General features: G+C 43.0%; 1 protein-coding gene across 1 annotated transcript in view; it reads right to left on the reverse strand.

The window, feature by feature from the left end:
• The window catches only part of LOC117497404 (vacuolar protein sorting-associated protein 13B-like), a 392,696-nt gene that overhangs the window by 123,384 nt on the left and 254,082 nt on the right, over positions 1 to 15,230 (reverse strand). The window contains 2 exon segments of the mRNA XM_034149383.1: positions 10,384 to 10,527; positions 11,914 to 12,040. Of these exon segments, the coding sequence (XP_034005274.1) occupies positions 10,384 to 10,527; positions 11,914 to 12,040 (271 nt within the window).

The following is a 15,230-nucleotide window of genomic DNA, read 5'->3' on the forward strand; positions in this document are numbered from 1 at the left end:
TGGGTTAACAGCCAGGTCGACTGGTGAAGAGCCGACCTCTAAGGAACGACTGCTCCCACATGTACGGACAAATGCATTGCACAGAGCCAGGGTACAGGATTCAGACTCTTTTTCTCACCCTCATCTCCGTGGGCTTCTCCCTCTGTCTTTGGACCTCCTCACTCAAGCGGTCTCTACTCTCATACAATCTCTCTTCCATGCTTTGGGTTTTCACTCTCATCACATGTCTCCCTTTTCCTTTTGGCCAGCAGAGCACATCAAAGCTCCCCTGACACCTCACTGTCCTGGAGAGGTCGGAGGTTGAGAGAGAAATATCAGTTCTCAAAAACTCAACAGCTACGAAACAATAAGAAACACTCATCACAGAGAGGAGCACAGACAAGGGGCCACAGACAAGGGGCCACAGACAAGGGGCCACAGACAAGGGGCCACAGACAAGGGGCCAGCCCCAGGTCGCATACTGAGCCAAGCATGTCCAACACCCTGGCTAAGATAAGCCATTTTATGTGCGTTAGACATTCAGCTAATATTCCTACATGAAAGTTAGCTAAATTGTTATACAACAGGGCAGATTAGGGCTGGCGCCCCACGAGGACGAAAACGGGTTGTATCCGCATATTTCTCTTGCGTAAAGCCCTTTTTGCCACACGAGGCCGTAACGAAACGATAGAAACGGACCCCGCAAACGACAACGGGTCCAAAGGTGGATAGATCTGGGAACGGAGCGCTCTGGGGGGGTCCAACGGCTCTGTGTGATCGCCTCTATACGATCATTTTGTGATAATGATGACGCAATAGCCTTGCCTCCCCCCACCTCTGCTGCTCACCCCCGCAAAAGTACACTGCACACTGAATTCAGATTATTTATCTTTATCTCGATATGGACATAAACGCGAGTGAAGTCTAATCTGACAGGACGGAGACACGCAGCTCCTCCCGCTGTGATGCAGCGGGAGCAAAACACACACTTCAAGTCAGATCATCACCCTTAGCTATTTTAATTACCTCTCAAACTAAACTAGTTATAAATATGTTTATTTTACTGTCGGGTCACTCATTACTGGATCAGCTGCTGCATGAGACAGACACTGACGCTGTCAGAAGAGAGGGAGGAAAAAGAGAGGCTCCGTATATTTTATTATTATATATCATTATATAGAGTCGTTATTCATTTGTTTTAAAGCTCAATAAATAACAAAGAAGACCTTTGACCGGCACTTTTATCATTTTGTCTGGAAGATTTCAACTTTTACACGCGTTGACCGGCGAAAAACTCTGCCCGGTTCCCTCGGCCCCCACCGCGGAGAATAAACAGAAGGGCAACCATGACAACCATGCTTCTTCGCTGCTTTTTCTGGAGGAAGTTACAGCGCCACGTACAGGCTCGGCATATGTACTGCAGCTTTTTCCAGCGGTTGGATCTAAACGGAGCTGTCTCGTGTGAACAGACACTATCCGGTGTATATTGCGTGCGGACTTTCTTGCGATTGCGATTGCCTTAATCCTATGTGTTTTGCCGTATGCGTTCCCGTGGGGCAAGCACCTAGGTTACCAAGCTTCCATTCTCCCGCGGTGTAACAATTAGTAGCACTGAGAGCGAAGACTGGGGTGCAGAAAGGTCTTCATTTGTTTCACAGGCTTTATTTATTTCGTTTTATGCAAGTGTAGGGATATTCAATGTGTCTTTGCCGGAAGTTGATCTACAACATAGAATTCTTTCTCAAAACACAACTAAATATAAGAACTACTAAACCATTTTTAAATCTATAAAACACTTATACAACATAAAATGACCTTCACTGTCCAAATGCATGTTACTGCAGTTGAGTGTGGTTATGTGGATTATGTGGAGAAAGAAAACACATGCAGCAGTAAAACACTGCGTCCTTCCCACTAATAACCTAGACTGCTTTCCAAACCAGAGCAGCTACCGAGCAGCGGGCCTGCTGCACGTTCCTCCTCACAGTACGTTCTCCTCACAGTACGTTCTCCTCACAGTACGTTCTCCTCACAGTACGTTCCTCCTCACAGTACGTTCTCCTCACAGTACGTTCCTCCTCAACTCCTCACAGTACGTTCTCCTCACAGTACGTCCTCTCACAGTACGTTCCTCCTCTACAGTACGTTCCTCTCACAGTACGTTCCTCCTCACAGTACGTTCCTCCTCACAGTACGTTCCTCCTCACAGTACGTTCCTCCTCACAGTACGTTCCTCCTCACAGTACGTTCCTCCTCACAGTACGTTCTCCTCACAGTACGTTCCTCCTCACAGTACGTTCCTCCTCACAGTACGTTCCTCCTCACAGTACGTTCCTCCTCACAGTACGTTCCTCCTCACAGTACGTTCTCCTCACAGTACGTTCTCCTCCACAGTTACGTTCTCCTCACAGTACGTTCCTCCTCACAGTACGTTCTCCTCACAGTACGTTCTCCTCACAGTACGTTCTCCTCACAGTACGTCTCCTCACAGTACCGTTCTCTCACAGTACGTTCCTCCTCACAGTACGTTCTCCTCACAGTACGTTCTCCTCACAGTACGTTCTCCTCACAGTACGTTCTCCCACAGCTACGTTCTCTCACTGTACGTTTCTCCTCACAGTACGTTCCTCCTCACAGTACGTTCTCCTCACAGTACGTCCTCTCACAGTACGTTCTCCTCACAGTACGTTCCTCCTCACAGTACGTTCTCCTCACAGTACGTTCTCCCTCACTGTACGTTCTCCTCACAGTACGTTCTCCTCACAGTACGTTCTCTTCACAGTACGTTCCTCCTCACAGTACGTTCTCCTCACAGTACGTTCCTCCTCACAGTACGTTCTCCTCACAGTACGTTCTCCTCACAGTACGTTCTCTTCACAGTACGTTCCTCCTCACAGTACGTTCTCCTCACAGTAACGTTCCTCCTCACAGTACGTTCCTCCTCACAGTACGTTCTCCTCACAGTACGTTCTCCTCACAGTACGTTCTCTTCACAGTACGTTCCTCCTCACAGTACGTTCTCCTCACAGTACGTTCTCCTCACAGTACGTTCCTCCTCACAGTACGTTCTCCTCACAGTACGTTCCTCCTCACAGTACGTTCCTCCTCACAGTACGTTCCTCCTCACAGTACGTTCTCCTCACAGTACGTTCTCCTCACAGTACGTTCCTCCTCACAGTACGTTCCTCCTCACAGGACGTTCTCCTCACAGTACGTTCTCCTCACAGTACGTTCTCCTCACAGTACGTTCTCCTCACAGTACGTTCCTCCTCACAGTACGTTCTCCTCACAGTACGTTCCTCCTCACAGTACGTTCCTCCTCACAGTACGTTCTCCTCACAGTACGTTCTCCTCACAGTACGTTCTCTTCACAGTACGTTCCTCCTCACAGTACGTTCTCCTCACAGTACGTTCCTCCTCACAGTACGTTCTCCTCACAGTACGTTCTCCTCACAGTACGTTCCTCCTCACAGTACGTTCTCCTCACAGTACGTTCTCCTCACAGTACGTTCTCTTCACAGTACGTTCCTCCTCACAGTACGTTCCTCCTCACAGTACGTTCCTCCTCACAGTACGTTCCTCCTCACAGTACGTTCCTCCTCACAGTACGTTCTCCTCACAGTACGTTCCTCCTCACAGTACGTTCCTCCTCACAGTACGTTCCTCCTCACAGTACGTTCCTCCTCACAGTACGTTCTCCTCACAGTACGTTCCTCCTCACAGAGCTGAAACAACCTCTGTGAGTCCAGCTCTGCGTCAGAGTGCAGCTGAAATAGTTCAGTCATATCTACACACTGTCAGGATCTACCAGTCCACCAGGAAGACAAGAGACCAATGAGAGGAACAAGACAAGAGACCAATGAGAGGAACAAGACAAGAGACCAATGAGAGACACAAGACAAGAGACCAATGAGAGGAACAAGACAAGAGACCAATGAGAGACACAAGACAAGAGACCAATGAGAGGAACAAGACAAGAGACCAATGAGAGACACAAGACAAGAGACCAATGAGAGGAACAAGACAAGAGACCAATGAGAGGAACAAGACAAGAGACCAATGAGAGGAACAAGACAAGAGACCAATGAGAGGAACAAGACAAGAGACCAATGAGAGACACAAGACAAGAGACCAATGAGAGACACAAGACAAGAGACCAATGAGAGGAACAAGACAAGAGACCAATGAGAGGAACAAGACAAGAGACCAATGAGAGGAACAAGACAAGAGACCAATGAGAGGAACAAGACAAGAGACCAATGAGAGACACAAGACAAGAGACCAATGAGAGACACAAGACAAGAGACCAATGAGAGACACAAGACAAGAGACCAATGAGAGGAACAAGACAAGAGACCAATGAGAGGAACAAGACAAGAGACCAATGAGAGACACAAGACAAGAGACCAATGAGAGACACAAGACAAGAGACCAATGAGAGACACAAGACAAGAGACCAATGAGAGGAACAAGACAAGAGACCAATGAGAGACACAAGACAAGAGACCAATGAGAGACACAAGACAAGAGACCAATGAGAGACCAAGACAAGCCAATAGACACAAGACAAGAGACCAATGAGAGACACAAGACAAGAGACCAATGAGAGACACAAGACAAGAGACCAATGAGAGGACCAAGACAAGAGACCAATGAGAGGAAACAAGACAAGAGACCAATGAGAGGAACAAGACAAGAGACCAATGAGAGACACAAGACAAGAGACCAATGAGAGACACAAGACAAGAGACCAATGAGAGACACAAGACAAGAGACCAATGAGAGACACAAGACAAGAGACCAATGAGAGACACAAGACAAGAGACCAATGAGAGACACAAGACAAGAGACCAATGAGAGACACAAGACAAGAGACCAATGAGAGACACAAGACAAGAGACCAATGAGAGGAACAAGACAAGAGACCAATGAGAGGAACAAGACAAGAGACCAATGAGAGGAACAAGACAAGAGACCAATGAGAGACACAAGACAAGAGACCAATGAGAGACACAAGACAAGAGACCAATGAGAGACACAAGACAAGAGACCAATGAGAGACACAAGACAAGAGACCAATGAGAGGAAACAAGACAAGAGACCAATGAGAGACACAAGACAAGAGACCAATGAGAGACACAAGACAAGAGACCAATGAGAGACACAAGACAAGAGACCAATGAGAGGAACAAGACAAGAGACCAATGAGAGACACAAGACAAGAGACCAATGAGAGACACAAGACAAGAGACCAATGAGAGACACAAGACAAGAGACCAATGAGAGGAACAAGACAAGAGACCAATGAGAGGAACAAGACAAGAGACCAATGAGAGGAACAAGACAAGAGACCAATGAGAGACACAAGACAAGAGACCAATGAGAGACACAAGACAAGAGACCAATGAGAGGAACAAGACAAGGACACTTAAGGAGAGTGAGAGGAAAGAGGAATAACAGATGAGTTGGATGATGCAGGTGATTGAGAGGTACAGATAAAGGTGGTAGATATAGAAGTATAGCCTCACAGTGCCAACATGTGTGGCCATTGATTCACAAAGGAAGGGAATAGAAGGAAAGAAAAAGAAGGGGAGAGGAGGAACAGAGATAAGGCAGGTGATTGAGAGGTTTCCCCCATGTGTGTTTACTAAAAACTCTAATCCAGAGGTTCCTGTGAGGCCTGATACCTTCTCCTGAGTGTGGGTGTGTGCACTGGCATCAGTGTGTGTGTGTGTGTGTGGTGTGTGGTGTGTGTGTGTGTGTGTGTGTGTGTGTGTGTGTGTGTGTGTGTGTGTGTGTGTGTGTGTGTGTGTGTGTGTGTGTGTGTGTGTGTGTGTGTGTGTGTGTGTGTGTGTGCATGAAGTTTGGAGGAAGTCTAAAGCCATGTTTCCCATGCGTGTAATCATCCCAGGATGAGGTGGAGGATGAAGCCGGGCGGGACTTCCCCTGCACCAGAGGGTATTTTTCTCTCACTGTGGTACAAGCACATGGCTGACCCGGGCTGCCTCTGCCTGTGAGGGACAGGGACATAGTAACATGGGACCAGGGAAGTCATATTTTAAAAGTTCTATTCTGGATTTTAACCAGTTTGTTGGGACATTACTAAAATACTTTGGGAGCTTGTCATTGTGGCATCAGCATGACAGCCAGACAGCGATGCCAATGATGAGAGGTTACACTATAACATCTACTCAAAGGGAATGGATGGCATTGAGGTATCAAATAAACCATTTGATTTGTGTTCTTTCTGTGGAGAAAGAAGTGGTGAAGGCCTGGAAGGAGGAGCTGCCGGGAAAGATGAAGACGTGCACACTTTCACACAAGGTCTATAACTTCTCAAATAATGTCAATTGTAGATCTGACACACATAACTCAAACTAACAAAAACACACAGGTCAGCTGTTCAGGCAATAAGCAGTATTACAGTACTGGCAAATCACAGGCCGCAGGCAGATACAATGCAGACAATGTGGGGACCATGTGTTTGCATGTGTAGGCACATGTGTGTGTGAGGGTATACATTTGTGTGTTGCTGGGTGACAGTGCCGATGACAGAGCGGTGAGATAAGTCCCAGAAGCCGCCCTATCATCTATTCATAGCTCCCTGACTGTGGGACCTCCTGCTGCTGAAAGCTGCCTGATCTCAACCCAGCCTTACTTTATCATCATTAACATCAAGCTTAAACACAGAGGAGAAGTCAAACTGTGACGGACTGTGGCTAATGCTGCGATAAACATCCAATAATGCTTTGACACAAAGAGCAACAAATCTGCCTTTGGATGGCTTAGAAATCATGTTGCCATTGCTTTGCATCTGAATGTTGATTAAAGCAATGCACAACGACACATAATGATTATGAGAAAATTAAAATGTTGGATAGCGTCTGCATGTACGTATTCGAGTGTAATAATAAAAGTGTGTATGAGAGTGGCTAGATTCTCTTTTAAAAACAGCTTATAGACTATAAATGTCAGAAATTCACACAAGGCTCACACATATTGCCCACGCGCCTGGCTCCTCTTAGCACTGCCAGGGAACCAAAAGCCCCAACAAAACAAATTCATTAACCCAGACAATAAAACACAGCTGTGAGGGGCGAGGGGAACTGTTTGAAATCCATGTCCAGGATCAGGGAGAATCTGCCACTTTACAATAAGACTACCCTTATAAAGGATTCATAAAGGGTTTATAATTAGGTTATTAATTAGGTTGTAAACACTTTATTAATCATTAAGAACCATTTATAAACCAGTTCTAACATAGTTTTCATACATCAACACAGGCTCACTATTTGGCAAGATGACTAAGCCTTATATTGGCTACCTAGCTTACTTCGTCTTCTTCATCAGCCAGCTTCCTTGGTATCTGTTGTTCACTGAGTTGATTCCCCCCCCATCCATCTTGATGTTTCTTGGCATCTCTTTATGACCATTTATTTATGAGTTACTAACATTTATAACTGCCAAAAGGGAGCCTTGTAAAGTGTGAAACACATTCCCATTTATTAATGAGTTACTACCGTTTCTAATAAGACTTAGCAGTACAAATAAATGTGGGCTCACTATTTGGCAAGCAACCGGTCACAGTTGCCCTGTTTATCTCATGTCTTATAAAAGCGTATTAATGATTTATAAAGTGTTCACAACCTAATTAAAAAATGAATTACAAACTATTCGTAAACCCTTTATAAGGGTAGTCTTATTGTAAAGTGCTACCGAATCTGTTCAGGGCAAACAGAAAGTTCTCAAATTGTCTAAGAAAGAAACAAATCCAAATAAAAAAGAGAGGAAAAGATGTGGCCATAATAGAGAGTGAGTAAGAACAGTGTTTCATTTGAACCATTGCTGGGGACAGAGCTGCCTGAGAGCGGGGAGGCTTTACTGAAGCACAACAACAAAAAGAATTCCCCTGCACCACAGATCCAGGATCTGCTTTTAATTGAATCCTTTGAACAGGTTGTATAAAGGAAGTACAAACAAAGCTGTCAAATATTATAAATATCATTATAGAAGTTGGGTTTGAATTCAGAAAGAAAAGAAGAAGAAAGACAGATACATGCACCAAATCCAGATTATGATCTTGTGGAAACTGGGAATGGAAATACATCTGAGTTGTATGATTATTATTTGTAAGCTGTTAGCAGGGGGCGGACAGCCATCTGGTTTATTATATCAAGTTAGTCTATTCTCACTACATTTAAAACCTTTACCTGTTCCAGATTCATACTCCAAACAATGTCAATGCACATATTACTGATATTATTTGATTGTGGTGTGTCTAATGTGTTGGCGGGGGGAGACAGGCTGCAGGCAGAGCACACTGCGAGTGAAGTGAAGCAGCCCTCCAGAGCTGGGGTCTGTAGTTAAAGTCACCACCAGAGGGCTCTGCAGCTCATAGAATGAGCCTCTGATCATTGGTTAGTCACACTGCCCCCCCTTCTGTGGGCCTGGCCAAGCAGCCGGACACACGCAGCCGCCAAAAGACTTACGACACCGAGATAGATGGAGGTTCAAATAGTTTTACAGTGAGTGTCCAAAAAGTCAAAGCAAAAGCACATTTATCCAGGAAAAGCTCCATGCTCTGCAGCTGCACAGAGGTGAAGACACACACTGACTGACCTCAGTGTTAATGATACTGTTGTGCTCCATTATGGCACTACTATAAAACAGAATGGGTAAAAAACATGGTACAGTGCACCTGAAATTAATATGGTATAATAAAAGTGAGAGTTTCCAACAACTGTGACAAAAAGGAAATATTAAAGGAAAGCTGAGGAATTTTCCCAAGCATATATTCGACATTGTTCAATAGTAGATGGATGATCATTATATTACATCACTCTGTACCCGTGGGTCATTTAAATTTCACTCAATCCAGCTGAAGGTAACAATAACACAGCGGTTAGATTTGGATTTCGGAACAAAAATGTGACTGTTCCAATCTCTGGATTAACTAGGAAACATGGCTGGGAAAAAAACATAACACTTAGCAGCTACTGTCACAGTGCCGTTGAGCAATACCAGTAATCCCCAGCTCTTCAGGTTTGAGTTGCTCAGCACAAATGCACAGAAAAAGTGTAATCCCACAGGAAGGGTTTGGTTGTGGTGTAGGTGTTGGTAGTTGTTGCTCAGTTTACACTGCGTTGAGAAATAAAGGTAAAAAATAAATAAATACATTCATAGAGTAAAGCTGAATCTTTTTTTGTGTGCGTGGATTTCGAATTTCTCTAACCTTTGCCAATGGACCTCCCAGAATAGCAGCTTTCTGAACTGACTTGAACCTGGATGAACCCTCTGCAGCCGTTAGCTGCCCCTCAACAGAATCAAGCCATGAATCACTACAAGTCAGGGGTGAGGGCTCCGAGATCACCCAAATGAAAACCAGATGCACCGCTAGCACCTCCTTAGGACTAACTGTATAAACAACTAAATAAATGAATAAATAAAGAAGCCCGCTAACTTAAAACGATGTCTTCTCTCATTAGTTTATACAGTGTTGCACTTACAAATCTGACAAACACAATTGACTTGATTGTAAGAGTTGATTTACATTTTGTTTTGCTTCAAGGTTTGCTCTGTGAATGAACAGAAAGCAATAGTAATGCTGCTTGTATTGTCACTATGAATTGATAAAGCGCATTCATAATGTCAGCAGAAACAAAAAGCGATCCCTGTTTTTGTGTTGGAAAAACACATTTTCCAACAAATCCGACTACATTACTTTATGAAAGCCTCTACAAGGTCTGAGTCATCTGACGCATTCGCTGCACGTCAGCACATACATCCTCTCCAAAAGAATCCCAAGAAAAGATAAAAGTAAATCACCTCTGACTTAATCTAACTCCACTCCCCCTTCTTCTCTCCCCTGTCCCCTTCCCTCCTCTACGACTCCCATCTCACCACAGCTGGTAAATATTGTTATATTGTGTTCCATTAGAACGCTTTATTAAGCGCTCAGACGGGGCAAATGGCGCCTTGGAGCTCCCTATCCTGTAAACAATAGGAAGTGCCCTGAAAGCTGCAGCTGAGTACAGCACAGTAAACTAAGGTCACATGAGATAACCGCCTTACTCAGAGTGAGTAAATATTTAAATGTTTTACAGCCATCCAAAATAGTGAGGGGCACTGTATCGGGATATAAGTGGGGATGTTTCTTTGAGCTAAACTTGCAAAGCCTCGTGTAGAGATTTGTACATGGATTCATGTTAAACTGTGGTACTTCATGAAGATTCACAAGATGACAATCATCAGCAAGAGAGAGCATCAAATGTGAGCAAAGAAATACAACTAGCACTATTTGAACTGTTGCATGTGTGTTTCTGGGTAAAGCACAGTTCATATATGATATATTTCCGACACACTGAAGGATTGAGAGGACTAACTTGATTGTTGTTGTTGACGTACCTCAGCACTTTTCTCAGGAGTGTCCATCCCCACCATGTTTTCTGTGAGGAGCTGCTGGAGGAGCTGCACCTGGGCCACGCTGAGGTAGAAATCCAGACTGCTGGTCACATTTACCTCCAGAGAGTGGCCACACACCACTACCTCCTACAGAGATGAAGGAGATAGGACAGGGGGAAATGAAAAGAAGGACGTGGAAGGAGTGAGCAGGAAAGTCTTGCAATAACACATCAGGATTGTTTGTGACCTCGTGCACTTTTCTCTTTTCTCTCGTTTTCAACTTTTATTCTCTTGGTCTATTTGCCTCCTATTTTGCTTCCTTTAGCTTGGTTGTTCCCTCCTTAACCTATTCACCTTTCCTCTGCAGGGTCCCACCCACAGCCAGCAGTTCAGACCTCAGCCTGGAGGCTACATCTAACAGGATATAACTCACTAACACCCCCGGTTCAACCACACACATGGGCCAGACCTACAGTAACGACACACAGTGGTCTTTGGCAACTACTGAACATCCTCTGTTCAGACCCACTGTTTGATTTATGTGTCATTAATATCACCATTTCTGTCAGGGTTTTCTCATTGAAATGTCTACAACCTCTTACATGTATAACCCTTATGATCATTCTATCAGTACGTTTTAGTAGCAGTCATTTGAATATGGAAAGTCATAATATTAAAAGATTAGAACAATAGTTACAGAATATGTTGCAATGGTGAATAAATGTAGACTTGACAGTATAAATGAAGAAAATACAAAGCACTTTAGATTTTAAAGTATAAATTAATAATTCAATAAAGATAGCTGATGGCAGACATAGTTTGATTACAGTTCAAAGGATTTTTCTTTTACATTGTATTAAAACATAGTTGTAATTGATATAGCCATGAGGTTCAGAGTCCTGTTTGTGTTTTTATTGGCTCTGAGTCTCAATATCTCAGGGAGTTATAAAATCACACTGTGTGTGTGTGCTTGTGTGTCAGTGCAAACTATGGATTAGCTGTTACGCATTGTCAGGGGGTGCGTGAGCATGGACGAGGCATCAAAGAGGCAGGAAGTCTCAGAGAGCCGTGCCAGAAAACATCAGCTGTATAAGCAGAAAGGTTTGAACTCTGTGGGTCAAAAGCCTCCATTACACAGCAGACCAGCGGAGGGACTCCTAATGAGTAAGTTACTGTATGTTGGGGAACAATGTAAATACTTCTGACATGTCACATAATTAATGTCTATTTTCATATGGACAACGGATTGAGAGAGTAATAGTTTCAATCATGGCTATAACAGGTCGGTGTCAAAGGGCATTCAATGTCAAAGTAGGTGGCATTGAAGGAAAAGAAAAATATGCCACATCTGACTCACTGGGAGTGACTTTTTTAAGCAAATGCCTACTGGCTCATGTAAAACATACATTACATTTGACCGTTTGAACGAGCTTGCAACAGCACAGGTGACTGCACTCTCCAGAAAATGTAGATACTTTTGAAAGAAAGATGTAACGCTGGATGTGTAAAAAGAACGGTGTGGAATGGACTGACCTCTGCCTGACCGCAGTCAGGGGAAATATTCTTGCTGAAGATGATGGCTGGGGCAGCGGTCACCCGGACAGAGAAGTCCGTCAGGATGGGTGTCAGAATGGCCCGCCTCTCCTGGTGCCTCCTGATACTGAACAGAGACAAACAGCATCACACTGTGGAGTTTACAGAACTTATATGTTGCTGCTCATATTCTCTTATAAATAAGGTCAAATACTGGTTGGATTTGAACATTTGGAGATGATTACTGCAGTCAAGGTTCTTTAATTGGAAATATATACTTTCAAGCAGGTACATACAATACATGTCCCTCACAGCATCTCAATAGACGTTTTCATTTAAATACATAATCATAAAAAAATCACCCCCTTTGTTTATCTATTAGATCATTTATCCATATTTGTTGTTTAAGCTGTGTGGATTTGCTGAGGGAAAACGAAAAAGAAAAACAGAAGGCAATATTGTGAACACGTGTGCTGGAACTGAAATAAAAACGAAGTAAAAAAGGTATGTATTCATTACTTGCTTTCCCCATGTGTACCAATGTTTTACACTTTTAAAGTAATATAACATTTATTCAAACTTTTTTTTAAATGGATTTTGAAAGTATTTATAAACAATATAGACACAGAAAAAAATATTGTTTGAAGTTGTTGAAACTTAAATGAAAAAGTTAGTAAAAAGAAAACTAATAATGACTTCAGGTGAGTGATTATAGCTTCACACTACAATACAAACTGCAACCATAATAGAACACTTATTCACTAACGTTCCAAAAAACCTTTATTTACTAATGACTTGTTATGGTTACCAGTTGTGAAATATGTGTAACACTGTCCCATCTGCAGAGGAACACGACAGTCAAAACCACAAATGTTCAAAACTGAGATTTTGTTTTGCTCTTAGCTGACAGGCAGACACATATTTCAAACTTGCTCTGGCTTTTTAAATTCAAACCAGTAGGATATCAAATCTAAATTGATTTTGTCCTGCAGGCCAGACATGTGAATTATTCCCATAAGTAATCTCTCTAAATGTTGGTATAACACATTTGAGCTGGAAGTTTGAATATGGTTACAGAGAAAGAGTGAGACGTTTTTGACAAGTCTCACTCAGGAACACCCCTTCACTGTATACACAACATCAAATATAGGCATTCTCACATCAACTCTCTCCATTTCACTAATGTTCATTCCCACAATCAACTCATATTTGTGGGAACATTTGTTAGTAGTTAAACAAATATACAAGGGGGCTTTATAAAGTGGTGTTAATTGCCACATCTGCTGCTATTAAAACAATCAAGTGGTACAGTTTCCATTATTTATAGTTGGCTAGGATTATAAAAGGATCTGTTTCTAGGTGGCCTACAGTACAGTTCTTAAGCAGAACCAATATCATATTCACTTCTGCAAACTCAAATGTGCATTACCAGTGCCCTTAAGGGATTATTTTCGGACACATTTCTCTGCGCAGAGTTGAAGGAGGCCTAATTCAGAGGTGAAATGAACTCTGAGGGCAATTGGTGTTTGCTAATCTCCCCTCAGACAGGAATTGAAACAATGAGTGTCCCGTTGCAGGGGACAGGTGCTATCATTCACCAGCACAGCTCAGAGGCGTGAGGCTCGGCTTACCAGCAATGTGGGGTCCTCTGACTGGGAGATCTGTGTGTCTGTGTGTGTGTGCACCTTCAGAATGACTTCGTTTTCACACAAAGCTACAGTGTGAACAGTCAGTGGAGATATCTGTGGCATGGACAATGGAGGGACACAGATCAGAGCTCCATGACACAGGTCTTTCCTAGCCGGCAACTCCACACTGTGATGAGGACAGATCCTCTCAGTGGATCCATAGTGCAGGAATTTCCCCGCAAAACCTCAGGAAGCCAAGTGAGGCCACTGCAGATCTGCAACTACTGGAATTGAACCCAAAAACAGCAGAGTGAACATGCCACTAATCCAAAACTGGAGAGAGAGCTGGGGGTATCGATGTTGGGAATGAGGGAAAGGTGTGAACTTTTGAAGTGGTGTGTGTCAAAACTTGTTTAAAGAGAGGTGGTGTATTTCTGTGGCTCATTGCAGCAGACAAGTAAAGCTGTGAACTTGATTCGCCTGTCCTCAGTCTTTTGGAATATTCTAAATCACATGTTCAGTTATGACTGGGTCGAGGTGGTGGCTGAGGTGTACAGTACAGCATGCGGGAGTACGATAAAGACCACATTCTTCCAGTGTTCCTGTCTCTGCCAGGAGAAAGGGGAACGAGGAAGCAAGCAAAGCAACCTTAAATGATATATTTGGAAATTAAAAGTGAAACTGTAACTTGACCTTCTAAACTTGACAACACAGAAGCTTACTTATTGTTGTGAACCAAGATAATTAGCTATATGCAAATGAGAAGAGATGAAGCTCAATCTAAAAGTGACCTTTGTTACAGTATAATCAGTGGCGGCCGGTGGTCTTTTTTTTTGGTGGGGCTCTTGACGTACCGTAAGTGACCTACCCGGGGGGTCCGAGAAATGACCCCTTAAATGATGACTTCTGGTGATGTTAGAGGGGGGGGGGAAAGGAGAAATCGAGGCTTAAAAATATGAGAAGACTGATCAATACCTCCATAATCTTCAGTGTGGAAAATATTATTTATCAACCTGAACATCTACTACTTTACCAGGAATTTGTGTTCTCAGAACTGGTCTGTTTTTTTCTTTCTTAAAACACCTTCACCAAGTAGCTTTACAGTGAACTGCATGTGAGATATAAAATTAATAGCATCTTTTCAGTAGCATTAATTATAAATATTTAAGTGGTTCAATACAAGTCACTACAGCATTTCAAACTGAACTGTGAATAAATGCAATTTAAAAAAAATAACCACAGCACAAAATGTCATAAATTGTGTTTTTTTCTTTGTTTCTCTGAGGATTATTTACAAACAGGCTTATTTACATATAGCAATAACTCAGAAATGAAAAAGCTACATCGTCTAACACGAACAACCAGTTAGCATAATGATAATATATGTGTTATGTACAATGTAACTGGCAAGGCTAGAGCAAGAAAGAACATAAAGTTTGCAAAAGGTTTAAATAACTTCAAGTATCTGTCTTCAGATTACGTGGAGGTTTTAGTCCGATGGGAAGCAGATTTTAAGCGACACCGAAGATAAACCAAAAATGTGGTGGAGCTGCAAACCGTGTAGTGTTGCTGGGACAGAACAGGAGCTATAACCGTTGGAAAATACATCACAGACAATGCAACAAACGTGGAGACAGAACAATCACTTCTGTGATAAATGCCCACTTATTAATAAACTTCTAACAACCA

This window comes from Trematomus bernacchii, unplaced genomic scaffold (assembly GCF_902827165.1).
Source record: "Trematomus bernacchii unplaced genomic scaffold, fTreBer1.1, whole genome shotgun sequence".
Lineage (NCBI taxonomy): Eukaryota > Metazoa > Chordata > Actinopteri > Perciformes > Nototheniidae > Trematomus > Trematomus bernacchii.